At 38.3% G+C, this 12,314-nt stretch overlaps 2 protein-coding genes across 2 annotated transcripts in view; one reads left to right on the top strand and one right to left on the bottom strand.

Annotated features, from left to right (window-relative positions):
• The window catches only part of LOC145988866 (AH receptor-interacting protein), a 30,886-nt gene extending 28,000 nt beyond the window's left edge, over window positions 1–2,886 (bottom strand). Inside the window, exon 1 of the mRNA XM_083124121.1 lies at window positions 2,519–2,886. Coding sequence (XP_082980247.1) covers window positions 2,519–2,611 — 93 coding nt within the window. The 5' untranslated portion in view covers window positions 2,612–2,886. The remainder of the gene's footprint in view (window positions 1–2,518) is intronic.
• A 327-nt stretch (window positions 2,887–3,213) lies between these two features.
• Window positions 3,214–12,314, top strand: part of LOC145989103 (ovarian-specific serine/threonine-protein kinase Lok-like) — a 68,403-nt gene continuing 59,302 nt past the window's right edge. Inside the window, exon 1 of the mRNA XM_083124398.1 lies at window positions 3,214–3,422. Within this exon, the coding sequence (XP_082980524.1) occupies window positions 3,299–3,422 (124 nt within the window). The 5' untranslated portion in view covers window positions 3,214–3,298. The remainder of the gene's footprint in view (window positions 3,423–12,314) is intronic.

Here is a 12,314-nt window from a genome sequence, read left to right as displayed (position 1 = left end):
ATACGGAGTGAAGATCATCCATAGAGCACAACTCAAAACCAAGGATCATCAGCGCAACATTAGATTATTCCAACCTGAAAAGTCAGGACTTGCAGAACACAGCATCACAGAGGGACACAGGGTTTTATTTTCCGACATAAAAATAATAGACAAATGTGCCAGGTACTGGGACCATAGCCATATCACGGGAATGCACCAATCTCAACATGGACGAGGGCCTCCAGCTCAGTCACGCATGGAATTTGCTCCTCCGTAAAAAAATCCTGCAGCCAATAAGAACAACAGGATCCAGATCAAGCCAGTAAGAAGACAGAACCCAAATTCCGCAAAATAATTGTCATATATTTAACCCCACAGTGGTCTCCATTTCTATATTCCCTGATGATGAGAGCAATGTATGTGCTCGAAACGGAAGCTAACTCCAATCTAACCTGGTTGGTAACCCGAGAACACATGTTTGAATCGCGTCGCCAGGAAAGCTATAATTCCTATTTTCATCACTACTTGTATGATGGTTACATGAAATTATGTTACATATTTTAAGTTCGGCAGATTGGTCAGTAATTTTTTTTTGGAAGGCAGGAATTCTGGGTTTGAATCCTGGCCTGTGAGCGTCTCTTCATCAATTTCACTATATCATTCATCCTTGTGAATGCTATTAGCTCAAAAGTGGCCATGAAGGAACACTAAATAACAAAAATAAATCAATTAACATGAATGGACAAAGGTATTTTACACCTTAAAAATAGTTAAAGGATTGGGTGACAGATGTAAACCACGTGCCTACGTATGTTACAGAAAATAACTAAGGTTTTAAGATAAGTTTGTTTTTTTCTTTAACATGGCTTTTAGGACAGTGTGACTTATCAGTCCCCAGCCTACTTTTACACCACATAATTGCTCGCAAATTAATATTTTCTACATTTTTAAAATGCACAAACTAGTAGCTCTGAACTTTAAATTTATTTTCAGTAATCTAAGTGCATCCTCATGCTTCTGTACAAGTTTGAAAATGTATTAAATAAAACTGTGTGTGGTATCATGCAAATATGTCATAAAATATCAAATTTCATGGTAAATGTCTGTTATATCGGAGACACATTTCTTCATTTTTACAGAAGAAACTACTTACGGAAATGAGTTTCTGTAGCATTTTGAAAGTTCGTGGAGGTATTTTCTCACCGTAGAATTCTGCACAACAAGAAATAAGCACCTTGGATAAAATAAACTTGCATTTTGTGCAAGGAGATAACATTGTGCCATTGTTTCCATTATGTACCTGCAGATGGCGCGAGCGTCGAACAAAAGTCATGCGGTCTCGCCAGTGTTTCCAAACTTGCCTTTTTTCTTTACGAGAATGTTTTGTAACTGCTTACCTAACCTAACCCAACCTTGCCAGAAATGGTCCGTCGTGAAAGGTTTTTGGGGCTTACCTTCAATGGTTCGTGGGGCTATCGTGAATGGTTTTTGGGGCTCTCCATCAATGGTGTGTGGGGCTATCGTGAATGGTTTTTGGGGCTATCCTCCAATGGTTTGTGATGACAATTGGTAAGTACGAACCATCCGAAACACAAAATATCCGATTTTAATGTGTCTCTGATATAACAGACATTTACCAATGTATCAGATAAAGCTGTGTGTGGTAGCATGCAAATATGTGATAAAATATTAAATTTCGTGGAAAGATACACACTCTACATTCACTTTCTGCAAATTACGTAATTTGTGGAATATTTGTGACGCTCCAGTGCAAATACAAAAGGTGAATGGATGAACTTCAAATCTCTGTATGTTTTACATGTACTCTGTGGCTTCATACATTGCCCCAATTCAAGCATTGGTGGCCGTTGACCCACTTCACCCCCTCGAGAATTACATCGATTTGTTTATTCGACAGATTTCAATGTTTTACGTAATATAAAAGTGGTTTCTAGTGTTAGAAAAGCACAAATAATGGAGATATTTGATCCCAAAGTATGGCCCACGTAACTTAAAACCTGCAATTTCGGAGTACTTTCACCGCTTATTGTTAGTAAAAACTGTTTGTATGCACACTAAAATAGCAAAAGAACACGTCGAGAACAACCGACGTTGCTCAAGTGTTGTGCAATAAGTGAGATCGTTGATTTGCATGTGAGACAATGGCATCTTGCATAAAGGTGGAAAACATGTTTGCCCCACAAACAATTCACGGTAAAGTAAGGTAAGGTTAGGTTAGGTTAGGCAAGCATAGTTAAAATTAAGGGTCATCATAAACATAGTTTTGAAACGCTAATCATTGCAGAAAATAGTTTTCTTCATAAATCAAGGGTGTTTACTCCGTTCACGGACAAACTTTTTTCGACTTATTTTGCAATTTCTAGACGTGACCGCCAAATTTTAACTGCAGATTCGTAATTACGAGGCCAAAATTAGTGAGTATGCCGAATTTGAAAGCAATCGGAGGTACTTCCGATATTGTACATTTCCTCAAATTTTAATAATTGTAAGTGTTAAACGGTAATTATGTAACATTTACCTTAGATCCAATATCAAATTTCAATTCACCACTCTTTCCTGCATGTAGTATCTTCTTTTTGATCAGAGGATTATCATCTTTAACAAAAGCCATCTTTCAAAGTCTTTCAGACTTTCATACACGTGAGCAGAAAGATAATAATTGCCACCAACTGATCATATTAATGAACTGTTTTCCATACTAATGTGTTATATTACACAGTAACAAAAATTGTATTGCGAATTATATCCTGTAGAAACAATTACATCACTTCCCTCTTCTGTGCAAATTTTAATAACTTATAATGACAATCGCTTCTTGTTGCATTTTATATTTTAAAAAAATATTCTCCGCATCTGCTTCTTTCCACTGAACAAAACTGCACACAAACAGCTGACTGGCTGAGCGAGCTGACAGACAGCTTTCAGTTGATGCAAATTGTAAATGATTGGAAGTCTTAGTAATTGTCCAACCCCGGACAGGAAATCTTAAAGGTCACCTATGGTGATATCGACATCGCAGGAAGGAAAGCAAACTTATATAATAGATCGATGTATGTGAAAATATGTAGCTTCTACATTCAAAAAAATATCTAGCATTCAAATACTATGACTACATTAACAGTATATCATTAATTCAAATACTATATTCCGTCTATGGTCAATTTGTGTTCTCTTGGGTTTCCCGCCAAGAGTGAAGTAGAACAAAAAGAAGACTAGCAAAAAAATGTAGTGTATTGTTTACGTTGAAGTGCAAGGTATCTATAAACTGGCAATATAAAGGACAATTATTCCAATAACAATGAGTCAACTCCCACCAACACAAGAAGTAGAATCGCAGTCACAGACCTACTTCTCTCAAAATGGAACACAGGAATCGTTCTGGGGTATATTGCTGCCTTATCGTGACACTTTTAAACGGGTTGGTAAGTACATTGCAACCTGTCATTTGTAAAGAAAACTATTTAATTTCAGCAGTTGGTTTAGAAATTAACATTTCATTTCTTTGTTTAATCGATTCCAGCTGGTTAGGTCCGAAACTACCTAGTCTAACAATAAATACTGTTTCACACAATTTTGAGAATAAGTTGAGTATGGTTTGAGATTTTTTTAGGCCCAAGTTCCGATTGTTTAATTCCGATTTCAGAATTTTTTTCCATGGTTCGATTTCTATTGGTAACAGTTTCATGCATCGGAGACACATTTCTTCAATTTTACACAAGAAACTACTTACGGAAATGAGTTTCTCCAAGGTTTATAACCTCCGTCGATATAAATTCACCTAAAACTTCATCCTACAATGCAGCAGAACAATAAATAATCACTTTTCATGTAATAATATTGCGCATTTTGTGAAAATCGACAACATCATGCCGTTGTTTCCAAGATGTACCTGCAGATGGCTCTAGCGTCGGAAGTCACGCAATCTCGCTAGTGGAATCAGGGTTTCCAAACGCGCGATTTTTTTCGAGAAACGCGAGTTTTTTTTTCTTCGAGAAACGGGCGGTTTTTGGTCGAGAAAGGAAAATGGTTTTTCGATGAATTTAGGGGTGAAATGGGTGCTAATGGAACCTAACCTAACAGGCCTAACCTAACCTTGTGTGAATGGTTCGTGGGGCTACCCGTGGATGGTTTTTGGGGCTAACATCAATGGTTTGTGGGGCTACCCGTGGATGGTTTTTGGGGCTAACGTCAATGGTTTGTGGGGCTACCCGTGGATGGTTTTTGGGGCTAACGAACAATGTTTCATCGAAATGTACAATTTCCAGACGTGATCCCCGGTTTTTTACAACTTTCATGCACAATAGAGTTGGAAACATTGATATTCGAAAACAAAAGAAGCGTTACAATTCGCAAAGCAAGCGATATCACTCCGTGACGTGCTTTCCGTAGCATTAAGGAAAATGGTTTATTTTAGCAGAAAAAGTGTTTGTTTTCGTGCAAAAAGCATATTGGCACCTTCCACTATGTTCCGCAATACATAATTGGTAAGTACAAACCACGAGAAAGACAAAATATCCGATTTAAATGTGTCTCCGATGCATGAAACTGTTAATATTTCTATTTGCCTGTTAGCACGTACTTCGCAATTTTAGCAATTGTATCTAAAAAGTGAGATAAACTAGTCTAATATCACTTGTGCTAATGTTCTCCAAAATCATCAAACACTGTATCTGCTCAACTTGACAAATTCTTCACACATAATAATCGGTAAAAATCGGATATTCCCGGACACATAACTTCTTCGTTTTGTCAATTTTTGACATTTGTACTTACCTATCTGCTTCGCTGAACGTTCTTTAACGTGTATTCACGGTTTTTTGATCAAAGTAATTGCAATATTAAAAAAAAAAAAAGTGTTTTTGTAACTGAAGAATGCAGTGGCGTCTCGTGGCCTCAAATTTGGCCAGGGCTTATTTTTTTAAAGAATTTAAAATATAATGACAATTCACATGAATTACAAAAAATAGGTATTTTTTTCTTCTAGACTACAAAACTGGACTTACTTTTTGGAAAGAATTTAAAATGTAATGACAAATTACATGAATTACAAAAAAATGGGTATTTATCTTCTTCTAAACTACAAAACTGGACTTATTTTTTTAAAGAATTTAAAATATAATGACAATTCACATGATTACAAAAAGAACAGGTATTGTTGTGAAACATACCTTTCTACGAACGTTGACTCCTGTTCTTCTGCTCAGCAAATTTTGTTATTACTTTTTCGTTGAAGCCCTCTATGTTTGAAATGTATTCTTTCTCTATTGTAAGCAAGTGCCAAGGCTTTTGGTCTGTCTTGTCCCATTGCATTTCTTAAGCAGGTTTTAATATGCTTCAATGTGCTGAAACATGGTTCAGATTCAGCTGTTGCCACTGGAGTTATTAAAACTATGTTTGTCATTTTTACTGTTTCTGAAAAGGTACCCTCTAAATAATTTTAAATAAAAAATGAATGCAATCTACTGATAGAGTTTGTGTTTTTCAACTCTTCACTACAATAAAGAACACGAAGTTCCCTCTTTAGTTTTTCCTCTTCTATGAAGGGATAATAAATCTGGGAAGATGCATCTGTTTAAAGATTGTTCTCTTTCATTATGTCCTCGTAGAGCAAGTTCATGTCGACCACAGAATTTTAAGCAATCGATAATTCTATTTAATATATGCCTATTTTTTCTGGACAAATTCATTGTGTCTTGTAATTGACAGCCTATGTCCTTCATCAGTTTGTGTTCGAACATCAACCCTGCCAAACTCACTCAAACATAGCGAATGAAAGCCACCACAACAATACAGTACAACACACGAGATCGAACGTGACCCGAAGGAACTAGCCCCGAATCAGCACTCAAATCCATTGGACTCACCCCTTCTCTCTCTCTGCTAGCACGTGACCTTCACTGTAGCGTAGGTGGGTGTAGGCCACGCCTTCCTTTGCGACGTGCCCCGGACATCGATAATTGACATCAATGCCGCTAGGAGCGCTGTCGTATCCATTGCAGCAGACGATGAATTTACGTGGGTAAAAATCGCCTTTTAAAAGACTGTGTGATAGTTATGCGTTGTGGTGATTGATAATTACGTCCGTTTTTCTTTAGGGGCTAAGCCCCGGAAGCCCCAAGGGACGAGACGCCATTGGTAGAACGTATGTTTCCACAAATGGTTCGTGGGGCTATGTGTCAATGGTTTGTGGGGCTATGTGAGAATGGTGTGTGGGGCTACGCATATTTTTTTCAAAACCAATTTGTAACTATTGTAACCTATACGTGACCCTACCTAACCTAACCTTATCGGAAATGGTTCGTGGGGCTATGCGTCAGTGGTTGAATTTCCACTATGAAACATTCCCACATCACACAAAACACCTTCCAGATGTTAGACAATGCTACAGAAACTTATTACCATAAGTAGTTTCTTCTGTAAAAATGAAGAAATCTGTCCGGGGAATATCAGATTAGTACCTAATAATCTTTATACAACAGCACAGTTTGGTTTTATATCAAACCTATCCATTATAAAAGCAAATGGAAGTGTCATTTATACAATACTGAAATCCTTCGACTTCAGTAAGGCCTTTGACTCGGTATCTCATGTAATGATAGCCCCGTCTACTTCGCTGCACTTTTTGACTCTGCACCGAAGCTTCTAGTTGGTTATACGGTGCAACACTAAGTTGTCTAGTTCGTTGATTTGGAGTCAAGTAGTGTATTTGGTGTCTGCACCGTTTGCACTACCTTCCGGACCGGTGTATGTGTGATGTATGGTCACGTGGTGAGTACTAACAGACAGGCATTTGTTGAATCTTCTGGACTTGTGACACTGAATACACCTGCACTGCACCGAGTGTCAAAAAGTGCAGCGAACTAAGTGGGCTATTGGTACAAAAGCTACTCTCCTACGAAGTATTGACCTACTTTTAAAATCATATTTATCAAATAAGCCCCGCGACAGGTTAAGTTTGCAGCAGGTTTTATGTGTCAACCCACTCTAAAACGGCACTCAGCATCTCTCCTTAACCGCCGAGCTGTTCATATCACAGACAGTGAGAAAATCCGCAGTATTGAAGCATAATTATTTTCTGCGCATACCTTTGGGTCTATATCTGCATGTGCAACCTGCAGTTGCTGCAAGGTTAACCTGTCGCGAGGCTTAGGCAGCAAATGGTTTGCATAAACAATCTTAAGGCCAAATCACACGGAACTGGATTTCTACAGGGTGATTCCCTCGCTAGATCTGCTCATATCTGATGCTGAAAATGGTCCCCTTCCACATGCAAGCACTCTTGTACACGTGTCTCCAAATTCTGGAATACAATTCTTAAAGTGGTGTTGGTAATAGCTTCAACCTCTTGACGTATAGCTTCTATTAGGGCTGCGATTGTACAGGGTTTATTTCTGTATACTTTTCCCTTCAATAAGCTCCAAAGAAAGAAGTTGGGTGGGGTGAGATTGGGAGATCTTGGAGGCCAAAGATTTTTGAGGTAATTCGGTCTCCAATAAAGCTTTTAATTTCTCATGCTGACATTTGAAGTGTCGCACCGTCTTGTTGGAAATATATCCATCAGTTGAATTTTGAAACCGCACATGTTTTTCATGGTCTGTCGGTTGCAATTCTTGAACACATGTCACGCGGTAAGCGTGTAGTTTTCATTTTTTTTTGCAGCTTTTTGACACGTGGAACATGGAAGTTTAGTTCTTGGGAAAGTCTTCGCAATGATTTTGATGGTGATGCCAGTAATCGCTCCTTTACATCCTGTTTTGTCTCTTCAGACATTTTCCGACCTCCTGAATGCTGTGTGACAAGACTTCCCGTTGTCTCTAACTTTCTTACCAATTTCTGGATACAACACTTTGAAGTTACACGTCTCACACGAAATTCAGTCTGAAATGCCCTTTGACATGCTTTAAGAGCCATAATTTTGAAATTTGAACAAAAAGGGATATTTGGATAGTTGTATTTTTTGATTGGCTTCATTTTTTTATATGTTGAAGTAGGTCATGAGAAATTAATATTGTGCAATTTTGAGACCTTGAAAAAATTTTCCCTCCCCTGTAGAAAATGTCAAAGTTCAAGGTCAGACCACCCATTTTTCATGAAAAGTGAAACATGCATAAGTTCGAATTACTGTATCTTTGGAAATCAACATCATCCCAAACTTTTGTTTTGATATGCTGTTCATATAAGACTAGTGGCTTATAGGCTATACATTCAATTGTTTTGATGGGAGGTTGTTGCTTTCCATTGTTAGGCGTCAACAAAGAGCGTCTAAAATGCAAACTGAATCAAGGTAAAAATACACAAAGTATACCATCTTGTAGGTGAATATATGTACTAACACCAGGAACTTTGGGGCCTCGTCTGATCATCTAGTTCTGTCAGACGGGAGAACAGATCACATTTTGAAGGCTTGTCCGCACCACAATTCAAAGAAAACCAAGCAAATCTGGAATACCTCATTATGCTTGAAAGGTGAAGCACCCGAAAATACATGGTAAGTCAAAATGATGGATCCGATTACAGAAATTTATTCTGTGAAATCTAATAAACATATGTTATTGTGAGACATGCGCTTCGAAAGGTTAACTTTCAAAGTTTAGTTTCCACTTTCTACCGATAGGAGTCAGCAGCAAGCAGGATATGGCATTGACTGGAGAACAGATCTTTCTGTGTGCTTGATTATCATGTGAACAAGTCTGTGATTAGTGTGCAACGGCATTTCCGTACCAAATATCGGAGAGAACCACCTACAGGGAAGGCCATTTGTAAGTGGGTTGAACATTTCAGAGATTCGGGCTGCATCTGTAAACGAAAATCGACTGGCCGTCCATCAACTGGGGAAGAGACAGTGGAACGAGTGTGCACATGTTTCGTGCGGAGTCCACAGAAGTCCACCTACCGGGCAGCGAGAGAACTTCAACTTCTACTGAAAATTGTCTGGCAGGTTCTGCGGAAACGTTTACAAATGAAACCCTACCGCTTGCAACTAGTTCAAGCCTTAAAATACACTGATTATGTTTTGCGCACATCCTTCTGTGCTGATTTCCTCGCATTAATGGAAACGAATGGGTTCTCTGAGAGGTTAATTTACAGTGATGCAGCAACTTTTCACCTTTTAGGGAAAAGTGAATAGACTCAACGTAAATATTTGGGGAACTGCTAACCCCCATGAATTTGTGGAACACGAATGTGATTCTCCCAAAGTGAATGCCTTTTGTGCCATTTCCCATGAAAATATTTATGGGCCCTTTTTCTTCCATGAACGTACTGTGACAGGACTTGTTTTCCTTGATATGCTGCAACTATGGCTCCTTGCACAGCTTGCAGAGGATATTGCAGATTTCATTCTCCAATTGGATGGTGCCCCTCCGCATTACCATGGCAGCATTCGGGACCATCTCAATGGGGCATTGGAACAACGTTGGATAGACCGTGCATCTCCGGAGGATCAACCTCTTCTTCATTGGCTACCTCGTTCCCCTGACTTGACCCATGTGATTTCTTCATGTGGTTTTTTGTCAAGGATCATGTTTACGTACCACCATTTCCAACAACATTAGATGACCTGCATGCCCGCATCACAGCAGCCATTGCTGATATTGACCGCAACATGCTACACAAGGTTTGGCAGAAGATAGACTATTGGCTTGATGTGTGCCATGTTACGTGAGGTGCTCACATAGAACACTTGCGATTTGTTTGAAAAAAACTTTGACAGTTTGCCTTTCTTAGCACATGTCTCAAAATAACATTTGTTTATTATATTTCACAGAATAAATTGGGTCCATCATTTTGACTTACCCTGTATAAATTTGTGTCTGATGTTTTAAAATTTCTTTAAAAGAACTGCCATGATGATGATAAAATAAAGTACATTGGTTATTTGCAGTAACATATTAAAGACGATGGAAATACCCTAAGCATACTTTTCATAAGCCTATTTGAGATTGATTGCCTCATATTGGGTTATTTTATGTCACCTTTCTGTCACTTTTTACTAATTATGGCAAAGAGGGTGAGTGATGATATTATGAAACCGACACTCACAAAGAACAATCAATAATCACCAGACCGGTATTTGAACCCAGGACCCCTGGCGTCGTGGATTGCTGTGGTAACCTCCATCACGAAGGTCTGCTCTTAGGCTTACCTGAATTGAAATTGGTTTATTTTGGTAATCTAAAGTTATGTATAACAAGAAAGTTGTTATGTTTTATTTGGTACAATAATACAGAATCATTTACAAACATACTCTTATTGTAATATAGACAGTGGCATGCATAAAGGCGGGCGGTGGGGATAATAACCCCCCTTTGGCCCAGTAAAAAGAATGTCAAAGGCAGGAAAAGATGGCGAAAAGATGGCAAATAGATGGCTGCCTACTAAAAAATGTATAGCCTCCCCCCCCTTTCGAAACTCCTTGGTACGCCACTGTATATAGAGCTTTGTTTTTAAGCCCACTTTATTAACAGGAAAGCTAATCGGGACTGGGGACTTGAAGTTTAAAGTGGGATCCGAACAACTTGTACCTCTACCTTGCATCAAACCTGGGACCCCTTGATTACAAGGATGCGACGTTACCACTATGCTATCCATCAAAGAAACAAAAACTGTCTCACAACTAGTCAAGACATGGGGTGTTCCATTTGGAACAAAGAATAGTAGGAGAAAGGTCTGTTCCACTTTCTGATGGAGGAAGTGTGATAATTTACGTTGACATTTCCTAATATTTTAAAAATTATTTTCTCGAAAATGGAACGAGGCCCCAAAGTTCTTTCATTTCCTGGTGTTAGTACATATATTCACCTACAAGATGGTATACTTAGTGTATTTTTACCTTGATGCTGTTTTGAGACAGGCCTAATTCTAAAGAGGCTGATTTCGCATTTTTTGAGTATTCAAAGGGTTATATCTGCCAATAAATAATGTGCTACATCAGGTAGCTTGTCCTAATAGTGAGCTTCAATGCCCAGTAAACAAATCTTTGGGCTACTGTTGCTTAACCAAGATATTAAGGGCCGAAAACAGGAAAAAACTGCATTTTGGATCATCTCCGTTGATGCCTAACAATGGAAAGCAACAACCTCCCATCAAAACAATTGAATGTATATAAGCCACCAGTCTTATATGAACAGCATATCAAGACAAAAGTTTGGGATGTTGTTGATTTCCAAAGATACAGCAATCCGAACTTACCCATGTTTCACTTTTCATGAAAAATGGGTGGTCTGACCTTGAACTTTGACATTTTCTACAGGGGAGGGAAAATTTTTTCAAGGTCTCAAAATTGCACAATATTAATTTCTCATGACCTACTTCAACATATAAAAAAATGAAGCCAATCAACAACTGTCTCACTTTGTTTGAATTTCAAAATAATGGCTCTCAAATGAACCAGTTTGCCAGTATTTCCAAATGAGGAACACACACTCTTCGATTGTGTACATTGTATACATTTGAGCCAACACTACTGAGATGCATTGTCGCTAGACAAAACAAATGAAGGTCACTGGAAGAGTCTAAACCTATTGCGAGGGGTTAGATCCTGTTTTACATGGTTCAAAGTATGTGCATACAAAATTTCAAGACAAACTTTAAGTAAATGGTAGTTTTATAGACAGATGTTTGGGGCTTCTAGCGAGAGAATTACCCGATAGTATAGGAATGCCCTAGTTGGCGATGCACTGTCTACCTGAGTGGAAATCGTGGCCGCCAGGCTGGCTGCTTGACTGGTTTTGATGACTAGGCCTTGCGATAATTGCAATGGGCTTTTCTCGACTGGATTCTGTGGAACAGCCAATCAGAGCCAAGTTTAGCCATGTAAAGTTAATCTGCGAGTTTGCCTGGGAAAGTTTTTTTTGTCTGTGGTTTCCGAGTGTTGGTTGTTTAAGTTCGATTCTGGAAAAGAAAAAGTAACAGTGATGATATGCATTTGTGTTCAGTTCTTTAATATTTAGATATTTATGCAAAGCGATGAGATTTGCACGTGACCAAAATGATTAGCCAGTAATAAAAATCCTTATCATTACAGGTGTATTAAATGTTTGATACATTTAGTTGAACATAATTTTTTTTTTTAAAAGAGTGGTTCGCTCATATCTCACGTATGAATATGCATACCAGAGTTAATTAAATAACCTTGTTCAGTACACAATTCTTACCATATTTTCTTTTGAGCCAATTTCTATTCCATACTTTTCTCTCTTAATTTTTATTAACAGCTGTAATTCTCCTAGAACGTTCTTCTAATTGCTTGTCCATCTTTTTAGATTGTCTGCTCTGCGCAATGTCTTGTGGGAACAAAAGTATACTGACAAGTA

This window comes from Lepisma saccharinum, chromosome 6 (assembly GCF_977018435.1).
Source record: "Lepisma saccharinum chromosome 6, izLepSacc3.1, whole genome shotgun sequence".
Lineage (NCBI taxonomy): Eukaryota > Metazoa > Arthropoda > Insecta > Zygentoma > Lepismatidae > Lepisma > Lepisma saccharinum.
The sequence above is the reverse complement of the archived record's forward strand: the minus strand, read 5'-3'. Positions and strand labels throughout refer to the sequence as shown.